General features: G+C 38.8%; 1 protein-coding gene across 1 annotated transcript; it reads right to left on the bottom strand.

Annotated features, from left to right (window-relative positions):
- Positions 1-3,155: 3,155 nt before the first annotated feature.
- LOC310715026 (uncharacterized protein) lies at positions 3,156-27,247 on the bottom strand. Its single transcript, XM_083521172.1, has 16 exons — positions 26,921-27,247; positions 22,725-22,786; positions 20,537-20,713; positions 19,512-19,619; positions 15,487-15,591; positions 13,679-13,735; positions 11,753-11,854; positions 11,529-11,636; positions 10,627-10,696; positions 10,016-10,188; positions 7,076-7,387; positions 6,876-6,934; positions 6,500-6,635; positions 6,338-6,410; positions 5,295-5,381; positions 3,156-3,888 (listed from the first exon to the last, which is right to left on the bottom strand). Exons 1-16 carry the CDS (start codon positions 27,042-27,044, stop codon positions 3,710-3,712), a joined length of 1,932 nt encoding a protein of 643 aa, XP_083377298.1. The 5' UTR covers positions 27,045-27,247; the 3' UTR covers positions 3,156-3,709.
- Between the last annotated feature and the right edge of the window lie 16 nt (positions 27,248-27,263).

Here is a 27,263-nt window from a genome sequence, read left to right on the forward strand (position 1 = left end):
TCCATCACTCCCTCTAACAGAGTAGTGGCACTGTAAGCGAACCGCCAATGGGAGGATGGCTTTGTTAAGGGATCGAGCAGGTCCTGCCCCCCGCTCTCTCTCCTGGGGGTGATTTGATTGACGGCCCCTGCGTGGGCTGAGTGACAGGTGGCATTCGTTAGCCTGAGACAAACACTGCAGGCCTGGCTCATGCGAAGTCCCTAGTGGCGTGTGTGAGAGAGATCAAGCTTTGACTTAATTTCTGCATGCTCTAATTACCTTATTACCACATACAAAACGCTTACGACGATCATTTCCTACTTTATATACGTGCTTTTTATTATGTAAGGCTATTGTGATGTTTATACACTTAGTCAAGTCAGTTAAGTCAAGTCAAGTCAAGTCAAGTCAAGTCAAGTCAAAAAGCTTTTATTGTCATTTCAACCATATATAGCTGACGCATTACACAGTGAAATGAAACAATGTTCCTCCTGAACCCTGATACAACAACAATCACAGAAAACACAGGGCTAAGGACTAGTAAGTGTCCACGCCACATAAAGTGCATCGTGTGCAACCTGGTGCAAACACAAGACAGTGCACAAGACAGCGCAAAACAATTCAGGACAGCGCAACACAAGACAAATACACAAAACACAAAATAGCGCCGCCAGTAAACCCGTTGTAGTCTCACACACACACACACTATTAGTCACACTATGACACTATAATTTGCACTGTGATTAACAACATGCACATTTATATAGAAGTGCCAGATGTAAGATGTGTCTTTGAAACTAGAGAAAGTCCAAAATCTATAAAAAAATTGAATACAGCGTGGGGTAGAAAAATACGACCTGTTTCACGCCTCTACACCTTTACAGAAAATGCATGTTCAAGCCGTATTCGAACAATCACACGATTCACGGTTTATATATTTATTTTTAATAGTACGTGAGAAACTTTTTTGACATGTAGGTGCTATTTATTACACTTTATAAATAATACTCATGATGGCTAACCTATTGATGATGAGAAAACACATGTATACAGACCGTAATATGACATTTTTATACGAATAAAACTACGAATTGCAGAAATTCAAAATTTCTAGACAATTTCCGCTCCTACGAAATGTCCTGTGTGGGTTTATTGAGTGAAATAATGGGGAAAAGGTACCTTATTGGTTACGATGGTGGCCTTCTGTTAGGAAGATCTTTAGTTCAAATCCCACTCTTGGGCCCTTGGGCGAGGCCCTTAATCCTTTGTAGTAGGGATGATTAATCTTTTATTATACATTATATATAAATGAGTATCATTGAGATTGACGAAAGTCGCTCTGGATAATGACACCTGCCAAACACAGAGATGTAAAATATTCGGCTAATTCGATTGTTCTCCTCATCTGGCCACATATCATTGGTCATGCCATTGACCGAAGTCTGATATAAAAAATCCAGTGTGATTTATACTTCACACTCTCACTAGAGACAGCTACGTGTCCTGGAGTGTCACTGTGTTAGTCTAATACATAGCATAGGTGAATTAGCCGCTGTTCCATTACACCAGGGAAAAATGTCATGTGGCAGAACATGAACGTGGCACTAATTGATCGATGTCGTAAAGAATATCTATAAGAACTTAGTAGTTTCAGTGCTGTTTCAAAATGTCACACTTTTTTTTTTATTTTTTTTTTTTTATACAATGGCCAACTTATGCTAGTCTAAAAATTGAGTTGCTATGACATCACAATTCTATTTACGCATTACAATAATCATAATCTGCAGAGAATGCAGCGCAAATGATGACGAAGAAGAGTGTCCTTGCAAACGTTTTTTATTTTGTATTTTTTTTTTTTTTAGATTAACAAATGTACTTTTATGCAGCCGTATTTTTCCCCACCTAGCGCTCACAATCAATACCTGGGGTGCTTGTAAAGCATCTGTGATGTGACATCTACATTTTGGGCCATTTGTAAAACAAAGGCTACAAGGAAGCTGGAGGCCTCAGGCCTTCGAGTTTCACCCCCCCTCCTTTCCCCGGCACAATAGCAGGCCAGGAGTGCAGCGGTAGGGAGCAGCCCTCAGATGGAAATGAGCAACCAAACCAACAATGTAGCGCCTAATCTCTTCAGAGAGCCAGGAGTCAGTTACACACAGCAGTGTGGACCTCTCTGTGCTTTTCACTACGAGCGGCCTCGTCATTGAAACAGCACCCCCTCCACCCCCCAACCCACCCACCAACTCCCTCCTACACCTTTCCTCCGAGCGCATACACGCTCATACACATACACATACACCCCTGACCCCCCTCGTGTGCAGCCGCAGGATCCTCTTACACACAGGCAAGATACAAGCTACAACAGAAGGAGTTGGGGTGTAAAAGGCTTGAAGGGGGGTGTTCTAGACCCCTCAAAGCACAGGATTAGAGCTAATGTGCCCTCCTCGGGTCCTAATCTCTTCAGAGGGCTGATTTTGTTTGAGGGCTGCAGGGCAGTCAGATAAGTATCTATTACAGCAAGTCCTTCTTATCCTCCCAACAACACCCCCCCTCCTCCTCCTAGTAAGAAAACGAGGGCTCGAAAGCACTCGCATGTCCACCCTCTCAGCCCTCTGATACCTTCAAGCCGCAAAAGCAAGTGCTGCCCTTTTTAGCGGCTAAGCTGGAATTAAGGGCTCAAGCCTTATGGAGGACCAACAGGGCCCATATTTACTCCATCTGGGGGAGCTCAAAGCCGAGCGATCGAGGTGAATCAAAGGCAGGGCGAAAAGAAAGGAGGGAGGATAAAAAGAGTCTCACCGATTAGCTGAAGGATAGGTGGGAAGCCGCGCAGGAACCAAAACGGGAGATCTGATAGGGTGTAATCTTGTTAGGATCATCCATGAGCCGGATGACAAGACTGGAGAATGCCATTTATTATCATAAGTGTATCATAAAATCACAACTATTGTCTAAAAGTTGATTGGGGGAAAAAGAACGCACGCTTTGAGAAGATGTGTGATTTAGTTTGCAGGTGATGAATTTTTTTTTTTTAATCGGTTGACTCAAAAAAGCTGAGAAAAGGAAAGCGGGTTCTGGATTTAGTCATGAGAGAGAAATGCGTTGATTATTAACAATGACATCAGAACAGCCAGCAAATGTGTGCCAATGTAGACAAAACACACCAAAACGTGTCAGTGAGTCAAAAAATATATATATTTGTTCATGTCATGTTCATCTGAAAAAATAGGTCTTATTAGAACAGAAAACAAACGTGAAAACACATTTTACACTCAAGGCACAAATGCTATTTTATTTATTGATACATTTTTTATATTTTAATCCGAAAAATCTATTATGAGCTTCAACAAGACGTCACTGGTATAAAAAGTTTCATTTAAAAGCAAATGAACTGCAATATGCAAAATAGTCATGTGAGGCGAGAAAAATAGAAACCGGTCAAATGCGGTTCATTCGGCTTTGGAAAGTATGTAGCAGCATTAAAACAATATATATATATATATATATATATATATATATATATAAAAAGATCAGATATTATAAAGCCATATGACTTTAAACCTTATACTGTATATATAAAAAAAAAATAGACAACTCAAAAACATAAATAAAACAAAAATTATTTAACATGAACAAGAAAAAGAACAAACACCAGGTCCATAAACGCGTTCCTTGTAAAACAACAAATTGTGCTCGACCCCCCCGGTTACTGTACAGCAGCGATCACTGTTCAGCGAGAGAACTTCCTGGGTCTGAATGCAGGGACCACGAGCTGATGCGGGACGCTCCTTTCCTCTGGGATGGGTGCCAGTTCTTCTGCAGAACCCCATTTCTTCCGTGACTGAAACAGAGACGTTAGCTTCCTGTTGCGGCGCTCGGTCACCTGCGCGGGGCTGTGGTATCCGGCATCTTCAACGGAAAAGAAACAACTCAAAACCAACACCTAGTATTACTCATACGCCACTCATAGCGTCTCACTAGAGAGTTGTCGTAACTCAGAACCCGACACATCGCGGGTGGATTCTTTGTTTCAGTTGGTTCCCAATGTAGCACACTTAACCTGAGAAGATCCCAATAAACATGCTTAAACCTCCCTTATACGTTGTCTTTTTTCTGTCTCTTCACTTCACACTCTTAACACCAGTCAGACTCTATTCTCGTCTCATGTATGAGTGCCTGATTATTATTGTTTGAATTATAAATAGGTTACATGAGTTTTATTAGGCTAAATAGGTTGTATCACGCTACTTCTATTGTATCTAATAAGTTCTATGCTAGTTATTAGGTCAATTTGCTGGATTAATATCGGTTTGATTAAAACACACGCTAGGTTGATTTGAATGAGGGAGTCCCTCCCTTTCTGGAGTATATATAAGCGATTTACGGATCAGTCGCCTTGCGAGTCGCGGTCGCATTTATTTTCACGTAAATAACTAGCAATTCTTTTCAAAATAGAAAGAACACGATGAGTCCAATCACATAATGAAATGACCCTTGATTCAAGCCTTGACAGCGGTAACCGAAGCATTCAAGAAATCCTGAAATGTAAATAATATATATATATATATATATATATATATATATATATATTTTTTTTTTTTTATAGAAAAACAACTCATCCTTTTATAGCTACATTTAATATATCTTCAGAACTGCTAAACTAGATATTTAGTTGTAAAACTGCTACAAACGGTTCTCTCTCTAGTCATCCTGAAGACTTTCTATGATCACACTCTTGATGTCACCCAAATGAGGATGGGTTTATCTTTTAAATCTGGTTCCTTTTAAGGTTTCTTCCTCATAACATCTAAGGGAGTTTTTAATTGCCACAGTCGTCATGGCTGCTCATCAGGGATAAATGCACACCACTCACCTTAACTCTGTTGTCTGTTGTGAAAAACGCTACTGAAGTAAACTTAACTTGACTTGACTTTCCTGCGCCAGAACTATAACTCAAATTTTTAAAAACAAATAATAATAGAAATATATAATCTGCTCTTTTTATATATAAAAGCCTGTTATCCGATTTTCCTTTGTACGTTCTTACGTTCTCTTCTTCAAAAACTGATCAACCCCTTCTGACCAATCAGAGCAGAGCACTTCAAGGGTACGGTGTAAGGTGTGCACACATGTTGAAAATAATTAGAATTATTATTTAGAATGCGCCGAACCACAATAAGGGGCTTGTAGTAGTCATTCAGGAAGACATTCAGTTGCAGTTTAGAGGTTTGATATGTGGGTGTGCACCATCAAGAGACACGGCTCTATTAATACATTGAAAGGTGGAGGCGTTTGGTATGACTGTGATTACTCACTCAGATCAGTGCTGTCCTCCGCTTTCTGTAAATTCAGGTAATGGGACGCTAAGTGGCCGCTGTAGTCACGAACATTCTCCTTTGCACCTGTTTGACAAGACGGAGTATCAATGTAAGCATGTTATTTATTACATCATTATTAGTAGTAGTAGAAGTAGTAGTAGTACAAATTCAATCGAATAAAATAATATTGAATATAGTTTAATTAAAGATACAAAGATACTACATTCTTAATTCTGATCAATCAGAAGGTTTTGGTTCCTTGTGTATTACAGCAACCCACAGAGTTTTGTATCTATTAATTGAATACATTATATATTATACATTATAATAATTATTATTTACTATTATAATTATTAAAATATGATTTTACTAAGATATTAATTATTAAGATTATTAGTTACACAAATAAAATAAAGGTGGTAATATTTTTCAAAGTGCTGGACAGTCAGTCATCTTTGGACACGAGGAAGCATAGAGGATGTTAGGTGGCGGGTTTTTTTTTTCAGTATAACAACATTCACAGCGTTTCTTTGTTTCGTTAGTTAGTGAGGGTCTCCACCTCTAAACTGCTTCAGCGGATGTTCTACAGTTGTAAGCGGAACTAAAAAAATAGGCATAAAATGATTAGCTGTCAATTATCAGCTATCGTTCGCTTCATAGATAGAAAAAGATTGTTTGGAAAGTTTGTTGCTGATGGTCTGTTATAGGAAAAGCATCAATTTTGCAGTAGCCCACCCTGTCATAGATCTGTTATGTTACTATAACAGCGTTTAAATCGTTTGCTTTATTTTGAGAAAAGAGTTTGTCGAACTACTGGTTAGTTACGACTTTCTCGATGTATTTCATCTCTTTATAAGCTGGTACCAATTGAGTTGAAATATACTCGGATGGATGTCAAACACCTGCCCGTAGGCTTCCATTAAAGGGTAGTTTGAAGTGTTTCTACTACAGGAAACATGCTGATATTCACATCTGCACAGATTTAGTGTCATTATAATACAGCGATAAACTAATCCATGATAACATGAACAGGGACTTACCGTAGGTTTGGACGAGTAAATTAAATATATGCATATGACGATGTAGTGCAGCAATGTGTAAAGGTGTGTATCCCTGGAAGCCAAAAAGATTTAGTCTCATTAGAAATCAAATAATATCATTTTGTTTAATATCGACAACAAAAAGAAACAACGAAGACTTACACCCTGGCGCATCCAAAGCCACAAATCCGTCCGGCGTGCATAAATCAGAGAAGAATCGGGAAAGAAGCGAAAGACAGAAGAGAAAAAAAATAAAAAAAAAACACGAGAGGGTGAGAGGACACAAATTAGGTGAGGTTACAGCAACAGACCCTAATAACAGCATGATAATTGGCTGGTAATTCAGTGCAATTGCTCCTCTCAGGGCCCAGCTATTGGAATACATGAGGACATTGTTTAGGGGAAGTGATTAACATGACACAGTTTGATTTATGAACACGCGCTGTGAAGCAGAGTTCATTTGTACAGCTGGGGTTCTCAGTAAGTGGAGTTATGGCAGAAGTTTGGAAAGCAGGCAGGCATGGGAGAACGTCGTCACTGTAGATTACCGATTTCCCGTACGAAAAAAGAGGACAAACTGGGGCAGGTACTTACATGCTGTAGAGAAAAAAAAGACAGAAAAAAGATATTTGCTGTTTAATTAATAAAGCTATAGAACAATAAATTGTTTTAGGACAAAAAAACAAACACCAGACTATCCAATGATCTACTGGAAAGGTTCTATTGAGTAAAACTTACGGCTTTGGTGTTGACGTCGGCCCCTGCTTTAGCCATCGCGACGGCCATGTCTTCTTTTCCATGCTTAGCAGCCCAGTGCAGCGCGGTCTGACAAACACAAACACTCAGTGTAACACATCGGAAATACTGTACATGAGTCCACAGTCCAAGTTTCTCTCCAAGAGATAAAACAGCTTTAAAAGTAGGTGAAAATAAATAACCATAATCACATGATCCTCCTTGTACCAAAGGACATATTTGACTTGAATGAATTCTACAATCGTCCCCAGCACACATTTTATGCACATTATTTAAAAGTGTGCAATCATTTGACTATTAATTAAAGGCAGAAAGTCTTTATTTTTATCTCTCAATTAGACAGAACACATAGAAAATAGCAAGAAAGCAGCCAAACCAACTAATAACTATATTCCTCAGTGACCTCAGTGCTGAAAACAAGAACTTTTATAATAACGGGGTGAGATTTGCTTCACGGCCAACACTAGAGGAATCAATGACGTACAGGGAAGATATAATATGCAAGATCTTTTTACTGTTCGCCGAAAAGACATTATTCGAGGATAAGACTTATGATCATTTTTGGGGGAAATCTGTAATATATATCAATTTGAACATATTGCAAATCATGCGATTGAATAGACACAGTATGCTTTATAAACTAGCATACAAATTAAAACGTATTAAACATGTCAAGTATGCTATGTTTTTAAAGCAGGGATTTACTTTTAGTACAATGCAACTATTTACAATAATATTACAATATAAATACAATAAGTACACTATAAAAACGTGCCACGTATTGACAAAAAAATGATGAGCAATTATAAAATGTTACATTAATTTCATGCATTAATAAATGGCTCATTCTTTAAACCTTTAAACAAGAAACATTATAAACTTTAGAATTTTATTAAGTTGCTCTTACATTTAATTCGATTTAAATAATAATACTGATTTAAACAATATTTCATACAGTTCTACCCCTAAATGCCTAATCACTTAAATCAAATAGGTTAAAAGATAAAACCCATCATCTCTGCTGTCATCACATAATAAAAAATTATGATTATTATGATTATTATTGTTATTCGTAGTAGTAGTAGTAGTATAGTGTGTACCATTTGGTATACACTTTAATATGATTGCATATGTATTCACACACCTGCTGTATAATTTATTCATTACAGTTAAGTAAATTGATGTTTTGCTCATTTATTTACTGTATATTTTTAACAGTTCACTTCCCCATACTGATCCCTGTTCTTTAAGACTCCGGGTTAGGCTAGACCACGTCTCGAAGATATTTTCAAGCGACAATGGAACGCATCTCCATCGTAAGTAGTCGCCTGTACTTGAATGCTGTTTGATGATATGCTCATTTGCTATAAACTTTTGTCTAAAACTTTGCATTTCTCAATGAATGACAACAAAATTTGCATCTGTTCGTAGATGAATGGAACGTTGTGGAATGCCCACGAAACCAGTTAGTTCCTGTTCTTACGTGACAGGCCCTAGAAATAGTCATTTAACCACCCACTCTTGATCTACTTAGTCTTGAAACTAAATGCAAAATACCAAAAAAAACCGAAATGCTTTTTTTTTTTTTTGTAAGCCAGACACACAAAAATATCCAACGAATGTATAAAAAGCTTCCTCGTATCAAAATGCTTTTTATGTTCAATTATTTGTAATAGTTTCATAATTGTATGAATGTTAATAATTATTGTATGTTTTTTTGTTTAGAAGCTTCAACTCTAAAAGCAATCATCGTGTATAAATGCTTGATTATAACCCTGGTGGAAAATGAGAAGGTTAATAAACACTGTCTGATTTGAAAGCTCAACAGGAATGTGATACAAGATTAGTTGTATTAAGTGGCTTGTTGGTTCCTTCTTTACGTAAGATCACTGGTTTTAATCCCTAACAAGGCTTTCTGGGAATCGCACAATCCCAGTGCAACATGACCCGAGCTTTCATACATCAGCTATGCTCGGTTTGCTTTTCCTGGCTTGCTCCTCACTCAGAGAATGGACACGGCCGTGGGCTTCTGTTGGTCATTGGAGGAGGGGCCCAGCTGCGCTCGGAGAGGACGGATTCCTGCCATCTAATGGCAGCCTAATTACAAAACAACAAACCAGTGTGCCCACTGCGGGGGAAGCTTGGGCCTGTCACCCAGTGCAAGATTGATGATGTTGGTATGACCCTGTGATGGAGGACCCACCCAGGCATCAGCCCACTGACAAGCCCATCAAGAAGACACAGGGCCACCACACACACACACACACACACACACACACACACACACACACACACACACACACACACACACACACACAAGCTGAAGCTACACTAATGGACAAGCACTGAGAACAGAAATGATGGATCTACATGCACAAACCTGATGTTTAACAACACACTCAGGCTAAAAAAGCACAAACACACGGATGTACAGTAATCACACGTTCGCGCTCGCCTTTCGTTCGTTCGAAAGGCCATTTGAATTTGTTCTGCACAACTCCGTATATTTATTTTTTTTAACGCTGATGAGTACGAGAATGAAACTGTACACTATTTCATTGTTGAAGAGTGTCAAATGATTTGGGTAAATACCTTATAATAAACCAGCCTGACAAATAAAATAATAAAACGACCCTTTTTTTTAAACGTGTAGAAACACGGTTTGGTTATAACCTGCTTTTCTTTCTCTCTCATGCGTGTTGTAATAAATCGTGTGGAAATGACTCAAACAGCTGTTGGTAGTGTTTTTTTTTTTTACTCCTCTATATTCCACTGTATGTGTCCCTGGTGCAGCGGGACGACCCTCAGCCCCTCCTCTAGGCTCGGCCCTTGAGACAGATTGTGATAAATGGAGTCTGGCTCTTCTATCTACGGACCCATTGTCCTCGATGTCACACTCTCGAGACGGATTGGTCATCGTGCCGTTTGAGCGACAGTCCGACAGGTCTCTGGGGGTGAGGTGTGACGGACGATGGCCGACAGGATGTGGCGTCTCCTGTCCTCATTGCTCAACTTCCTGTCTAGGCCCTGCGGGGTGCCCCTCTGGCGACACTGAGTAAAATAGAGCGGTAAAACATCCGTGTCCTGTTCTAGGACTGTTAACAAGGGGCACAATGGGGTGCACTGCCACACATATTCACAACATCTTCGAAAAAGGAGGAGATGGGGAAATGATATACTTACAAACTGGAGGAAGGAGGAGACGGGTCCAGGACAACGGGAAGAGAGAGCCGTGGTATACAGGACATGAAGGGGAGATATAGAGAAACACAGAAAGAGAGAGATAACAGGAGGGGGTAAGGGATGGGTACAGGTGGCTTTTCATTCGCACGTTATCTATCTTGCACTCGTTGACGGACAGGTCCAGCTTGCAATGCTCAAAGGCCAGGAATGTTTACGCTGCATCTGGGATGGCGGGCGTTTATTTTTGGGGTCGCCCTGCGAGAGGAGCAGCTGGAATTCCAACCCCCTGCCAAAACCGCACCCTTCAAACATGTGAAAGGAAAACGCAGATAGCGCTTGTGTCAGGTTACCTGCCATTGCTGTAATGGTGCATTCCCTGAGGCTCAAGGCGATGCTTAACCACTTTGAGTGCGTGGAGGACTTAAGCCAAAGCCAAAGAGGAAAAAAAGAAAGAAAACAACAACAAAAAAAAAGAGCATCCCTCTCAAGCAATGCTTAAGCTCTGATAAAACCTTAAAAGTCACTTAAGAGTAGAAACAACCCTTAATGACAGGAAATTTTCTAATTCACCATGACCAATCAGGCACTTTGCCAACTTAATATTGTCCGGCGTGACCTGGCCAGCTTGGCATGCAAGTCCAGGCTGGCAGCCAGGGAACAGAGGGAGGGCATCAAAGCCACCCGAGGTCAGACCCGACATTGTTCCCCAATTAATCCTAGCCTGCGCTATTACTTTCAGATTATCTTTAAGTGGTTGAAGTCTTTGAGGTGGCACCTAATCTCCCCTGTACTTCAATGCTTGCTGTTGTATCTTGTCCGGGTGGGGAAGGGAGAGGCTTAGTGGCTCTTAGAAGGTGGTCCAAGCCAGGACACTGTGAGAACTCCGGGCCAGGGAGGGACAACAAACACTGAGGCAAAGCTCTTAAGCGCACATGCAAGGGAGGGAGAAGAGACAAATAAAAGGATTTGAGCTTGTTTTGAGGGTGCAGGAGCTAAAAAGCCATCTTTCATAATCCTTTTGATAGTAGGTCTTTGAAATGTAAGCCTGGGACAGATCCCCCCCCCCCCAAACAACTCCCTCCTTTTTTTTGCGTTCCTTCACTCTGCACTTGGGAAAACCAGGGAAAGAACTGTGTAGAAACGCGAAAAATTTTTTGCGGCAGAAGACGTCGCTAGAAATCATTTGCTATTTGCTGTTGAGATTTAAAATGCCATCAAAATGATTACTCACCCCCTAAAGGTCCAGAGAAACATATAAGAGAAAAAAAATGGAAAAGAAAGATATCATTAGCAAATAGTTATGATAAATGTTAAAACTAAGTAAGGGTTTTGAAGAGCTGGTACTTACTGAGGTAAAATCCTGGATTGGTGTGTGCATGTAAAAAACAAAAACAAAAACAAAAAACAGCAGAACATCATTTATAACATCAACATTTGCTGATTAATCTGTTAGAGGAGGTTTAATCTAAATGATACTTTTTTGTTGGCCAGCGAGGCGTCCTGTTTGAGCAGCTGGGTGAGGTGTGAGAGTCTGCCACATGCTGCAGAGTAGATCCACTCTTTCTCAATAGGATCCAGCTGCAGCGAAAAGCACGACAAGAACACACTCAGGTGAACATCACTAACATCACGGTGCAGAAATATCAAACATCTGTTTGGTACGAGCACACGGCTGCATCACGGCCCACAGGTGCAACGTGAAAAGGTCGGGTTTCGATTGTGACATACGGTAGAAAGAGACTAGAAGATGGCGTATAATACAAAGAGAGATCCAGATGTGAAGTGAAACGATTTGGGCTGAAGATAATGTTGTGAAAAAATGTCTCACGATAAATTTCTTTAAAAAATACTGTACAAACTTACTGCGCTTATTTTCATGTTAGAATTCGACAGCTAGTACTTCAACAATAATGATAAATCATGATAACGATCGAAATAATAACGATAAATTGAAATACTTTTATATAACCTATTTACAGTACAGACCAAAAGTTTGGACACACCTTCTCATTCAAAGAGTTTTCTTTATTTTCATGACTATGAAAATTGTAGAGTCACACTGAAGGCATCAAGGGCTATTTGACCAAGAAGGAGAGTGATGGGGTGCTGCGCCAGATGACCTGGCCTCCAGTCACCGGACCTGAACCCAATCGAGATAGTTTAGGGGTGAGCTGGAGCGCAGAGTGAAGGCAAAAGGGCCAACAAGTGCCAAGCATCTCTCGGGGAACTCCTTCAAGACTGTTGGAAGACCATTTCAGGTGACTACCTCTTGAAGCTCATCAAGAGAATGCCAAGAGTGTGCAAAGCAGTAATCAAAGCAAAAGGTGGCTACTTTGAAGAACCTACAATATGACATTTTTCAGTTGTTTCACACTTTTTTGTTATGTATATAATTCCATATATAATTCCACATGTGTTAATTTATAGTTTTGATGCCTTCAGTGTGAATCTACAATTTTCATAGTCATGAAAATAAAGAAAACTCTTTGAATGAGAAGGTGTGTCCAAACTTTTGGTCTGTACCGTGTATAAAGCCTCACCTCATCCAGAAACACCTCGCCTTACATCGTTCATTCGTCGCGAGACTCACGACTTCGTGAAATTTCATCGTAGACAAATATTAAAGTAGAAAAACTTTGCAAACAATTACGCAAAATTCGAATAACACCGACGCGAAGACAAAGTTTGGAAACCTGAAATATGACAACTTTGGGTACCACACAATTATTTAGGCGTTTAAATGATTTGATACATTACACAAGATTTTTTTGTAAATATTTTATCATTTATTTTTATGCGCTTTTAAACCCTTTTATTTCTTTTAACTGGTTTTAACATAAATTATAAATATAATTTAGCATAAACCAGATTTTCTTTTTTCCAATTAACAAAAAGTCCAAAACTTGACCTGATGCGATTTCTGTATCGCATATCGTGAGAATCACAATTTATTTTCATCATATTGACCAACCCTTAACTAAGAACACAAATTTTTGAACTTTTATTACCCTTAAATGAACTTAAATTATAATTGAAGTAAAATCAGAAATTTTTTAAGTGGATGAAAACCGTTTTAAACGTGTCTTTTGACAGAATGTCGTTTTTTTTCAGGGTTTTTTTGCGATTTTCTTATGATTTTCTTATAATATATTTATGTTCGCAACAGCCCATAGTAGATTTTTAAATATGCATATATTTCATTTAAAATGGGAAAAAAAATGTCTGTAGTAAGAAGTTTGTCTGCTTTAGAACAATGTACATTACGAGCACTACACAAAAAACTGAATTCATTCAACATTTATGGAAGGAGTCTCCAGCATCAGTGGTGAATGTTTATATAGTCATAGTGTGGATGTGGAGAAAAAAAAATCTATGAATTGTTCTCTATAACAGGACACTTACAGCGACATTTGCAGAGCCTACACTACCCGTAGATTCTTCCTCCTGCTCCGATTCGGACTGGAAAAATAATAGACAGCCAGAGGAGGGGAAAAAAAAAAGAGAGAAAGAGAAAAAGAGATTAGGTGCATTTTAATACAAAACAAGACTGTCATAATATATGAGATCTGTTGCTCATCTCCAATACACAAATTCTGTCCCTGTGTGTGTCAAAGCAGCAAGCGTCCTCCTCGTCACTTCTACTGTGTGTGTTTCTAAAAGAATTTCCGTCACCGTCACGCTGTTAATCAAGCAGCGATGTGTGAGACTCGTTGGTTTGGCTGTAAGTACAGCATAAGGACCATAGACATCAATACACACTCAGGGGGGGGGAAAAAAAGTATTACAAAAGAGATCACAGATTCTGGGTTGTGATACAATGCGAAATAAACGAGGGAGAAATAGAAAATGTATAGAATATGAAACGTATTGCATTCTCAGAGGAGAGGATACGGGAGAAAGACGAGTTTCCACCCTCTTTAAATAGAGACGAATCCAGGCAATGGCATGCGGTCAAAACCCAGAACAATTTGCTTCTCTGAAAGCTTAATTGCTCACATTGGGTACTTTGCTCCTTTTGAAATTATGTTCACGAGAGGCCAGAACACTTTAAAGGGCCAATCTGGCTGTATGTACGCCGGCTGACGTGTTCGTGAGAAAGGAAAATGGATGCCCCCCCCCCCCCCCCTCCCCAAAAAAAAAAAAGCATGTGATCGCTAAGTGCTCTGAGGGCAGGGGAGCTGCGGTCAGCCAGACAGAGAGCAAACACAGTCTTTCTTTCATGTGCTCTGCGCTAACTGTCCAAAGTGTTCGCTGTAAACGGTGCCGCATTTAACAGCTTAGACGGGCCGTGGAAAAGGTAACTACAGACAATCAGTTATTAACTGTCGGGACCTGAACATTCGCACTTGTCCTCTGATCCAGGTTTTTAAGCTTGAATGCAAGTAATTATTGCCATGGAAACTCACAGTTGGAGTTTTTACTTTATTTTGAAATCATTATTTTTATTATTATCATTATATACATGCACGATTGGATTTTTCTACATGCACAGTTATGGTCTTTTGAATCCATGGATGAACAAGGAAATGCGATTAAGAGTCAAACCCACTCATGTAACTGTATAGCTAATGTACATTACTTATTATATTACAAGTAATATGCAGTGTTTAAGGCTTTGGGACACTGAACGGAAGGCCCCAGTATCACCAAGCCCCTGAACCTTCTGTGCTCCAAGGGCGCTGCATCATGTCTGAACCAGCGTCCTGATATGCGAAGAAAGAATTTGACTGCACAAAAATTTCTTCCTTTAACATTTTATATATATAATTCCTAATGTTGATTGCAATTTTATGTCTCTTTTATTTGTAATTTTTCTTCTTCTTATTTTGTATTTTATTTAATGAGATAGTGAATAATTGTTTTTAGTTAATAAACAATTTATTCATGCAATTTTGTAATCAAATTTTCTTAATTAAATAATGAAAGACAGTTTCTACTGTTTTGTCTAATAGCTTTGCCAAACCCGATCTACATCCGAATGGTGGGTGAAGAAAGATGATTATTTTCTCTCTAATGAGGAAGAACATGTTGCTGTTTTACACAACAACAGAGCGCATCTTTCACATGGAAATACGAGGCCTTTTCATGTTCTGCTTCCCTGAGCAGCTCCAGTAAAGCAGAATAATTGATCTGTCGCCCCCTGGTGGTTTTGCACGGCATACATATATTTTTGTTACATTTTCTTGCTTCTATAAGTGCTGGAGACTAACCTTTGACCCCGAGTCCTTGTCCAGGTCATCCTCTGTGTCTGTGGGTTCAGGATTCTCCTCTGACAGTGGTTCTGGTTTCTCCACTGAATGATTGTCGACTGTTACCTGATTATTAACGACAGACAAGATCCTTTAGAAAAAACGAATGTTGAGAGGTACATACAGCATCCTGCACAGCATATATATATATATATATATATATATATATATATATATATATATATATATATATATATATATATATATATATATAGACGTGTGTATAATCAGCTATTTGAGTATTCAATGTATTTTTTCTATGTAGCTTTTTTTTATCGCTTCGAAATGTCTTGACAACTGAAACAGGAAACTGTACCGGTTGCAGTCAGTGAAAACTTTCCTGTTGTAGTGTTAAACCACAAACCACACTTCACAATCTATAGTCGTATTCTTGCCAACCAGCTCATGGCTCAAGCAACCCATTCACATGTTCTATTTTCTTCCTAATTCGTCTCCGATTCAGCAAACGAGTTCACGTTTGCGTCGCTGTGAGCCGTTTCTGCTCGAGTGACACATCAGAGCTCGGGTCTAATGTTCAATTCGCACCCAGGCTGAAAGAATGGCTGTGACGCAGCATTTCCGGGAAGGAAATTCACACTTGGGAAATGTGGCAAAACTGACAGCGACGGGTCAAAATGTAAAAGAACAAACAAGAATAAAGCTGGAGAAGGAAAAAAAAAGTATCGGCGTCATTTACAATACATTTTTTCGCTTGGCTGCTAACAAACGTTGTTCAGTATCATTCCTTGCATCATAACACCACTTCGTACCTCCATTGTCCTCTACTTATGAGTCTTTATTAGTCATATTATAAGCCAGATATCACACAAGTTAGCTCACTCCTGTCACAGCTCCGCTACTAACAAGTGTGGGTGAAAGCTAGCATGTGCTTCCTGCAGGACACAGGGAGGCTGCCGGCCGCTACGTGTTTTTTTTTCTTTTCAATTGTCACAATAACAACACAGACACCCACCATTGGTTAGTATTGCTCAGAATGTCTCGTGAATGGCTTGTGAAGTATATACGCATTGAATTCATTGCAGCCAAGCGATCTTATCACCTATCTCTCAACAGCCAGTGCAAAAAAAAAAATGCCATAACAAAGTTTCTCTGTCCACAGAATTCGGGCATGGGGTGCAGGCTTCTGCTGTCCTTCTCTTACACACTCCAGACCCAATCAGAATCGAGGAATATGCCACAATTACATTAACATTTGCAGCATTTAGCAGACACCCTTATCCGGAGCGGCGTAGTGCTTCGTGTCTCTTTCAAGGAATAAATCCACACTGGTTAAAATACCATCAGCCTGTTGAGAGGAATTACTGCACACTTCTTCATTTTTTTATTTCTATTTTTTTAGACTTACAACGACCAAACAAACGGGTACCTCTGAGCAATGAAACCAATGAGACTGTCCTGTTCATGTCTGAAAATCTATGGCAATTTTAAAAATCTTTCGGGATCTCTGACTCGACATTCTGCCATGGCTTCCCTCAGATATTTCACCACCACTTCACTTCCTGTTCCATTTGTTGTCTCCTGCATCTCCTTACAGAGAAGCTTCCTTATTATGTTAAAAACGTTCATTCGCTCGTTACTATAGCATTTTTTTTTTCCTCTGATGATCAAGGCATTTCCACAAAACATAATATATATAATCTATATATTCTACTATGATATCAAGTCAAGTCAGGAGGCTTTTATTGGCATTTCCAGTAAACATTACAGTAAACAACATAGAGCTACAACACAACACAAAGCTACATAACATAAAGTGCAACCTAGTGCAAACAGTGCAGACGAAAAACATTACAGACAGACAGACAGACAGACAACACAAGACAGTGTGGGACAATACACATAACACAAGATACCGCCGACCAGTAAATCTACTGTATACTCTGAATATTCAGTACTGTGCAAAGAGGACTATAAAAACTATAACCAGGAGTAAAATAAAAACAAATACAATGCAGTGCAAAAACAGCAGTAGCAGCAGTTAAGAGGTGCAAAAAAACAGCATGTAGACGGATTAAGTATTAATAATAAATAAATAAATGGTGGTGAAATGGTGGAGATGAGTAATGAGTGTATGTTAAGTTCAGGTTGTACAGTTCAGTAACACACAATTGAGTGAATGTGTGTGTGTGTGTGTGTGTGTGTGTGTGTGTGTGTGTGTGTGTGTGTGTGTGAGTTCCAGTTTAAAGTGTTTACCTAAAGTGTATATATAGTCAAACTATTATCTTCATATTGCCTAACTCTAGACGCTAGCTCAGCATTTCAATACCAGTCTGGGCTAATATACACTTGGTCTGACGAACGTGGAACAACTCCTGTTGCTTGTGCAATTGCACAAGGTTGCTGAGCTTTCCGGAGAGTGCAACTATTCAAAACTGCCCGTATTCTGTACACATGACCTAGCAGACGTCAAGGCCGGTTATGGCAGACGTCTCACACTTACGCCATCCGTTTCCTTTTTAGGCGAGCGAACGCCGTTTCCTACAGCAACTGCTATGAAAAATTGATTGCGGCACACTCAACACATGGCGTGTTTGATAATCGGGCGTGTTCGTAGTAATTCATAATTAATAAGAAGAATTGCCCTTTAGGACCAAAAGCTGGGCGATTAATCATAATAAACAACCACGATACCCCGTTCTCTCCACCTGGCGTAAAACGATTCAGCTGTCCTTAAAAATCCCCCCAATGCCTGCATAAAACCTGTCTATCTGCCGTAATCTCCCTTATCTCTGTGTGATTCTCCGCTCCAGGTGAGCAAACGCTTGGAAGCCAACAGGGCACGCAAACAGCTTTCCAAGAGAACACTTGCCTGCAAATGAATGTGGGGCATTGGTAAACATCTCATGCTGAGCTTTAGTGGAAATGAGCTTCACACTGGGACGCTATTGCATAAGTCATGGGATTATTTTTTTTTTACAAATATATATTTATATTTTCCCTCAAAAATGTGAAAAATAAGGCAGAAAAACAGTGTAAATAAAAGACACGACTGACTGAATTAAGGTTAGTATGCGTTAGTATGATTTTATTATACACTATATGGACAAAATAAAATTGCTTTTTGAACATCCTATTCCACATTTAGTGCCCATTTACTGTTATAATAGCCTCAGGGAAGATGTTCCACTAGATTTGGAGTATGCTTGTGGAGATTTATGGTCATTCATCCACAAGAGCGTTAGGAAAGTCAGGTACTGATGTAGGTGAGTTAAAGAGTCCTGGGGGGCAGTCAGCTTTCCAGTTTATCCCAAAGGTGTTCAATAGGGTTGAGGTCAGAGCTGTACAGCAGGCCACTCGAAATCTTTAACTCCAACCCGTATAAACTATATCTTCATGCGCGCAAGGGTATTGCCATGCTGGAACAAGTTTAGGTCTTCTAGTTCAAGTGAAAAAAAAAATGTAATGCTTCCACATCCATTTGTGCAATTGTGTACCTCCGACTTTGTGGTAGAACCACAGGTCAGATGTCCTGATACTTTTGTCCATATAATGTAGGTTAAAGTGTTTAAAGCAGAATATACCGCTGTGACAAAAAACAACATGATGAAGCCACGTGTCCAATAAATAATTTCAATTACAACAAAGGATATATATATATATATATATATATATATATATATATATATATATATATATATATATATATATATATATATATATATATAATAAACAAATTTTTCTTCTATTAATTATATATACAGTTAAAAAGCTGCAGTTGCTAAGCAGCATAAAGATCAGGATATTTTGCAGACGGAGCAACGATAAAAGTTTGATGGGGTCGAAAAAACTGGTGCATCGATACGGAATACAGTTATGGTCACACGTGTGTGTGTGTGTGTGTGTGTGTGTGTGTGTGTGTGTGTGTATTAAACTTAAAAGCAATCGTTTTAAACTTGAGCGAAGCAGCAAGCAGCATTGGGACCTGAACAATTTACTAATACGTCCCCAACTAGTGATGTACTCACATCCTCGCTCTCATCTGGCTCTTGGGCATCAGTAACAGTAATGGTGGGTCCTACACACCATTCCACTTGATTTGTGTTTCTCTTCAGAATACCTGACTGCAAATGAACCTTGCGTATTAGTACACAGAGAACGTCACATGCATTCAATTATATGGAAATGAGAACTTATTGTTCGATGAGCTTTCATGGAAATGAGCTTCACATGGGGAAACCTGTTACATAAGTGGTGTGTAATTGTGTGTAACCTAAATCATTGTATCTGTTTTGTAGAAATATATTACTGATATTCATAGAAAAATACTATTTGTCAAAAAAAGGTGTCAGGAATATGGTTACTATATGGACAAAAGTTTGTGGACACCGTAACAATAAGGTTCCTACGGACGTTCGATTATCCCATTCCACATTTAATCTCCATTCGCTGTTATAAAAACCTCGACCCCAATGGAAAGAAGTTCAATAGATTTTGGAGTGCGCTTGTGGAGGTTTAGTGCACATTCAGCAATAAGGGCGGTAATAACACAATTGTGTGCCTCCAACATTGTGGTGACATTTTGGGGAAGAACTTCAGAAGGTGTCCCAATACTTTTTATCCAAAATGTTCTGTGTGCATGACTTATTTTTACTAGCACTGTTTACTATATGTAAACAAAAAGTATTATTTTTAACGGGGTTTTTTTGTTAGTTTTTTTGTACAAATGTAAAGAAATCATGAAAGAAAATGTACATAAAAGGCATGAAATCAAAAGTAAGTGATTTGATCATATACTGTATGGAGGTGTTTGATACACAGATCAGCATCATCTATAGACAGAAGTTAGGTTGGTTAAAAAAATGGGTGTATTAATACAGATGTTATTTATGGTCATTTATGGCATTTAGAAACGGTTTAAACCACTGCTTCTGTTATTATTCTACCGAAAGCAAATCGTTCTGTTTACATTCAGAGATCTTGAGCTAATCAATGTGTGTTTTTTTTTTTTTTTAACAGAGCATTAACTTATACTTTCTCATGATGTACTCACATCCTTGCTCTCGTCTCGGTCTCGGTCTCGGTCATCGGTAACAGTAATGGTGGGTCCTACACACCATTCCACTTGATTCGTTTTCCTCTTCACTCCCTGCCCTGAAACCGCAGGCTCCGATTGACGCTCCTGCATGAGTTGCTTGTACTTCTTCTTCAGGATAAGGTACTTCTCTCCCTGAAAAAATTGAAATAAAAATTATTTAAAAAATGCATTAGAGACAAAACAAATACCATGAAAATCTTACAAATGCTGGTTTCTTGGGTTTGAAATAAATGTGCCTTACTAAAATATGTATTTAAGTATATTTAGAGTCCACATCATGACTGTGTGCATTAGAATACTGCTTGAGATCACAGAAAAGCTGCTGTAACTGAGAGAAACCAGAATTCACAGGAATTGCAGCTTAAAATAGAAATGCACTAAAACCCATATTAGGTATCAGATGAACTATCGCTCTGAAAATAAATTAGTACTGGATCTGCTTTCACACATTTTCCAGTGTTGCTTTATTTATTTAGTGATGACTGCAATGTTGACCTACCCCACAAACTGTCCTAATGAAAATACAATGAACAGCAAATTGCTTAAAAGTCTTCCATCATCACCTGATTATATCTCAAATATATACAATATCAGGCATAACATTATGAGCACCTGTATAATATTGTGTTGGTCCCCCTCTTGCTGCTAAAACAGTTCTGACCCATCAAGCATTAACTTCTTCAGCAGTTTGAGCTACAGGAGCTCGTCTGTTGGATCGGACCACACGGGCCCTGAATTCGCTTTCCACGTGCATCGATGCACCTCGGCCACCCATGACCCAGTCGTCTGGCCAGCACTATTTGGCTCTTGTCTAACTCGCTCAAAATCCTTACGCCTTCCCATTTTCCTGCTTCTAACACATCGACTTTGAGGACAAAATGTTCACTTGCGGCCGAATACATCCCACCCACTAAGAGGTGCCATGATGAAGACATAATCAGTGGTATTCACTTGTCATAATATTATTATGTCATAATGTTATATATCAATTCTGGAATGTGCTTGTGGAGATTTCACATTCATTCAGCCACAAGCACTTTAGTAAAGTCGGGTACTAATGTAGGGTGAGGAGGCCTGGGATTCCAATTCCAATTTATATACAAGGCCACTGAAGCTCTCCCACTCTAATCAATGTACACCTACTCATGCAATCTAATCATGGCTTTGGCACAGCGGCTTTGTCATGCTGTCATGTCTGTGTAAAGCTGCTTTGAGACAATGTTCATTGTTAAAAGCGCTATACAAACAAAAATGAATTTAATTGAATTTAATGCTGGAACAGGTTTGGGTCTCCCAGTATAGGTCAAAATTATATAATGATACAGGGTCACACTGGGAAGGGGGAAATTTTGGAACTAGAAGTTGTCACGTCTGTTTCCCGTGCGCTCATTTTGAAAAAAACATGTTGAGCCTCAAGAAAGAAAAAGGCTGCCATCGCGAGGATCCTTCGCTGATCCGTTCGTCAATGCGCATCATTGATGCGTTGAGCTCTTCAAAATTAGCACTCACACTATCACCATTCTTATAAAAGGTTTAACAGTGAAGGCTCCTTGTGCACCACTCCGCTGAGGTCACACTGATTCCAAACAATTGCAGATGCGCCACAGGGTTGCCAAATCCAAAATTTTCCTGTATATGTTACATAGTAATTATTAAAAAATAGACACTAGACGGTCTTTCCAGAATCAGGAATAAGAACGAACAAAGGAAGTGGATGGTAGCATCAAAAATACAAAGAAGCCATTCAGATACATTCAAATGCCTGTGAAGAGAGAACAGTGTAGCTCGCAAGCGAAATGTGGCACATGATGCAAGACATTTTCCGGAGAGAATAGAGACTATAGGTGGATAAAAAAAAATAAATCTCCTCTCCCAGATATCCGACTACTCTTTTTTCCCCCACAATCTGTTTAAATGCTCAAAACCTAGTAACTAGCATTCTGGAAAAGCATACATTGGCACAGGACTAGGCAGCACAACCCAATGTAATAAGACTATTAAAGCACACGACACATTCCAGTCAATTACACTTCAACTGTCTCTATGGGAACACAGGATTGTTCAGGAACTTCAGGAAGCAATATAATCTTATCAAACCTTAATTACATGGGTGTATCTCAGACAAAACAGAAATCGTACTCACGTTCTCAGTTTTACACACAGCTATCCGGTCGATGATGACTTTGAAGTCCTCTCTGTATTTGGCTGAGAACAGATAAAAAGATATGCATAAAAACAGAAAAGGACATTTTGCTATCAACCTGTTCACGTTGGGCAACGTCTATAAAAATCTATTTTGACATCGTTATGAAGTCTAGACTCAGCAGGCTCGATCAGATCTTCGGGGAAAATGCCTGTTAGCCGTAATGCAAGCAAAACAGCATGGGAGTAAATCTCTGAGCTTGCAGAATCACCCGTTTTTTTTTTCTTTTCTTTTCTTTGAAAATTGCATTTTGACTACGTGGTAAAAAAGCAAAAGCTTTCGCAAGCACGTTGTCACTTTTCGGACAATTGCGGGGAGCTGCTCAAATGTGCGGCTTCTGAAATGACACTGAAGCTCCAACAACAATGGTGTATCTAAATACTTTTTCCATTTGCATATAGTTTTCTAACAAGTTTGGAAAGACATTCAAATGTAAATTGTCCAAACAACTGATAACATGACAATTACTGTATAGTGGATTACTGGTGTTTTCTCTGATGTTTTCAACATTTAAGATAAGCAAGTTTAGGTAGGGATTAACCTCAGGCATGTCCAAAGAATGCAAAAGATTCCTGACTGGGAGAGTTCATCTATACTCCATTACCCTTGGATGATTTCTTTGTAGCTCCCACTGTCTCTGTTCATAATTTTGTGCATTAAATCATGTAAATGGATCTCACGCAAAGATTTTCCAGCATTGCCAAAGAAGTTGGTTTACATTGAGCAACATCCTAAATTTTGAACTTAAGCTCATTTCAGTAACCTTTCCAACTATTTGCAAATACTTGGATAAAAGGTTGCCAAGACGACAATCTAAAAAAATGTCCTCGTGAAACAAACTGAAAGCTACAGTTGCCAAAAAACATTATGAATTAGTTTAAAAAGTGTGTTAGTGCTTTCAATACTGTCGAGACTTTATGGGTGCGTGTTTACAAAAAGAGAGCATACCTACGACAATTTGAACCTTTCCGCTTTCCTGCCAGCAGACAAGTGCTGCACAACAACAGGAAACCCAAACGGGAAGCCAACATTCAACGAGGCAAGTATACCACATTCCTGAGGGACACAGCTTATTCATTACCCTGTGCTCAATATACTCATGGTGACCAGAGATGTTCACATTAGCCAGTTCCCACGCGGAAAACACTAACTGCTCAAAGTTCATTTTATAAAACAAACAACACATCTAAATCTAGACTGTTCCAATGGACCGGGTTTGATCCCACTATAATAGATTTGTGAATGCTGAAAAATGTAGGTGGTGCCAGATGTGAAAGGCTTTGCACACATCTGGACTCCAGCATCCGGAGAGAACTTGCAGTTCCAACAAAGTCATAGAGCCATGTAATGGAACATTTAAATACATACATTTATTAAAGATATTAAGCTGGTTGAATATGTAATGTACTCATGTTCCACATGACCTTCTACAACAGTGTATATGCATCATAGCTTTACTTAAAAATTGTCTATAAGTATAAATTACAGGCAAGTTTTTTACGCTCACATAGAGAACTGCTGCTGTAATCATAAAAATCCGGAACAGGTCCTCCTCCCAGGATCCTTATTCACTGACTCATCTTTTTAAACCACTTGTTTTAGAGTATAAGGTCAAAAAGAGTAATGATTTACAATCCCACTATCCTGAGTCACCCAGAAGACGAAGCATTCGCTATTGATTCAGGTTCTTCTCAAGATTTCTTCAAGATTTCTTTGCCCTAATCGACCAGATTCCAATTAAATTCAAATGCTATAAGAATGAAATCTAATTCAAATTGAATCTAACTTCAAAACACCATTACTATCCTTTTGCACGGCAACATAACCATGTTGTTCATGTTGTTTGTATTTTATCTCTAGTGGTTGTGCCTGACAGGCACTGTTGGCAGATTTGGCAAAGCAAGCTAACGTACACCCACCAGAGACACCAACTGGTTGTGATTTCTTCCTTCCAAGATTGATTTTCTCCGTAACGTCTCTATACACGATTACTGACAGATCTGGTGCTTTGTTGTAGTATAAATGTAGGAAAAAAGCAAGTTCATTTCCATTCACGTTTTTCCACATTTTCAAGTAAATACGTAAATGTTTTAGTGGAACAAGTTCCTTTGGTGTTCCTTGAATCGTTAACAGTTTTAGGCTGAATACAAGGATTCAAATTGGGATCTTATTGGAAAGAGGAATTGTTGTAAGGTTCTCTGTTTTATATGTCATACTGCCAAAGCTGTCCAATAATTTCAGTTAAATATATAATTATGAAATAATAAAAGATGTTTCTTGGGTGTTATTGAGATACTATATGTACCATTTCCGAAAGACAAACCTTCAGTCGTGATGTCATTTTTAACATCCCATCTGCTGTCATATCAAAATCCTGTCTGTTGAGTTCACATGAGTTAAATACAAGAACATCACTAACAATTCCAGATAAGAAGTTCTACTCTTACCTAAATCCTGATCAAATCTCAATTCAATGTGAAAAGCTTTGGTGTTCTTTAAATGGATAGTGATTCTAGTAGTCTAAAGGAGTTTTTCCTGGATCCTTTTCTACATGAAGAACCGTATGTTGGGATGTTCTTAACATATTTTATTAACTCACATGCTAAAAAGATGTCCAAAAGATCCCAGGTAAAAGATGTAAACCTTCCTCCAGTGTTCTTTAAATGATGAACAGTTCTAAGTTGTCTAAAGAAGTTCTACCTGGATCCTTTTCTTTAAGAACCCAATGTTGAAATGTTTTCATCATATTTTATTAACTCAAATGGCAAAATTATGTAAAAAAAAAATAATCTGAAGTAAAGATGTAACTTTTTGTTAAAGCTGTTCCTTTACCTAAATGTGTTTTTTTAAATAGTTAATGGTTCTAGATGTCCAAAGGAGTTCTAAATGGAACCTTCAAAAGGAACCTTATGTAGGGATGTTTCGTCATCATAACACTAACACTCATGCTTTAAATATGGGCAAAGATCTGAGGAAAAGGTGTAAACCTTTTCGTTATAACTGTTCCTTTGGTGTTCTTTAAATGATGAACAGTTCTAAGTTGTCTAAATTATGTAAAAAAAAGATCGGAAGTAAAGATGTAACTTTTCATTAAAGCTGTTCCTTTACCCAAATGTGTTCTTTAAATGATTAATGGTTCTAGATGTCCAAACTAAATGGAACCTTCAAAAGGAACCTTATGTTGGGATGTTCTCATCATATTACATTAACTCTCATGCTTTAAAAATGGGCAAAGATCTCCCCAAGATGGCTAAGAAAGAAACCTTGAGAGGAACCAGACTTAAGAGGGAACCCATCCTCATCTGGGTTGCACCGAAAGTCCATTTATTGCAGATATATAATGTTGCGGGGTACAGTGATGGTGATCAGAAGCAAAAACCTTTATCTTAAAGTGGTTCCTCTGTTGTTCTTTGTATGGTTATCGGGTCTAGTTGTCTAAAGGAGCTCTACTTGTAACCTTTTAAGAAGAACCCTATGTTGGGATGTTCTTATTTTATTGACTCTCATGGTATAAAGATCTAAAAGTCTAAAAATCTCAGGTAAAAGATGTTAACCTTTCAACCCAAGCTGTTCCTCTAGAGTTATGTGTATATAGTTATCTAGCAGGGTTTTCTGTGTGGAAAGTGGAAAACCTCTGCTCTGAGATAACCCTTAAACATTCCCCAAAAATGAGACCACCCAAAGAGTGTTTTGAAGGAAGTTTTTGCTATGAAGGTGCAAAAAATAAGAAAATATTTCTCCTGTGGCGTTTAACATCTGTTTATACACAGTCAGTTATATATATTCAACAACACTGAGGATATTTGTGTGCACGCGAGGCCCAACGGAAATGACCGCATTCCCGCCGCGCGCTATATGGAGCTTCTACACACTTCTAATGTAAAGCAGATGGGTTTGGTTTGAGGCTGGTTTTGAGACTGAAACTACGGCGTTTGCGAACCCAATATATGTTCACACTGGCTTAAAACAAGTTATTTGAGATATAAATATATAATCTGAATAGGTAGATATATTTGAAAGATTGTCATATTGCCATAGAGCATTGAGAGAAACGTCAGAGCTGGAAGCGTTTCCAACATCACAATCTCTCCATGAGAAACAGAAATGGATATAGAGGCAAATCTTCGGCTACTCACCCCGGAGGAGCAAATCATTATGGTTGACAAATTGCTTAAACGTCTTCAACAAGTCTGCATTTTTAACTTTTCCGCCTGAGGAATGGATGTAATCCAGCAGAGACGCTTCACTCACATCCCCCATGTTGGTCACACGGCTTGCCCAATGCACCACTATAACCCGAGCGCGTGTGAATACACTGTTATGTAATCATCGGTTTTTCTTTTCCATCAGGAATACTATTGCATGGGCTTTGGTATTTGCTACAGAGCTGCCTAATTAAATCAAAAAGGACCAAGTAATAGTGGATGTACCAAGTTCACTCCACCCTCATTCAGCATGCGCGCCTCCTACGGTTTAACC

Source organism: Silurus aristotelis (genome assembly GCF_946808225.1).
Source record: "Silurus aristotelis genome assembly, chromosome: 19".
In the NCBI taxonomy this organism is placed as follows: domain Eukaryota; kingdom Metazoa; phylum Chordata; class Actinopteri; order Siluriformes; family Siluridae; genus Silurus; species Silurus aristotelis.

Excerpts from the sequence above, each read along its gene's own strand:
- LOC310715026 (XM_083521172.1), bottom strand. The coding sequence starts at position 27,044 with ATGGGGGATGTGAGTGAAGCGTCTCTGCTGGATTACATCCATTCCTCA. Across the intron at positions 13,736-15,486 it reads ACAAGGACTCGGGGTCAAAG|TCCGAATCGGAGCAGGAGGA; the intron begins GTTAGTCTCCAG and ends TTATTTTTCCAG. Across the intron at positions 5,382-6,337 it reads TTTACTCGTCCAAACCTACG|GTGCAAAGGAGAATGTTCGT; the intron begins GTAAGTCCCTGT and ends CTTGTCAAACAG.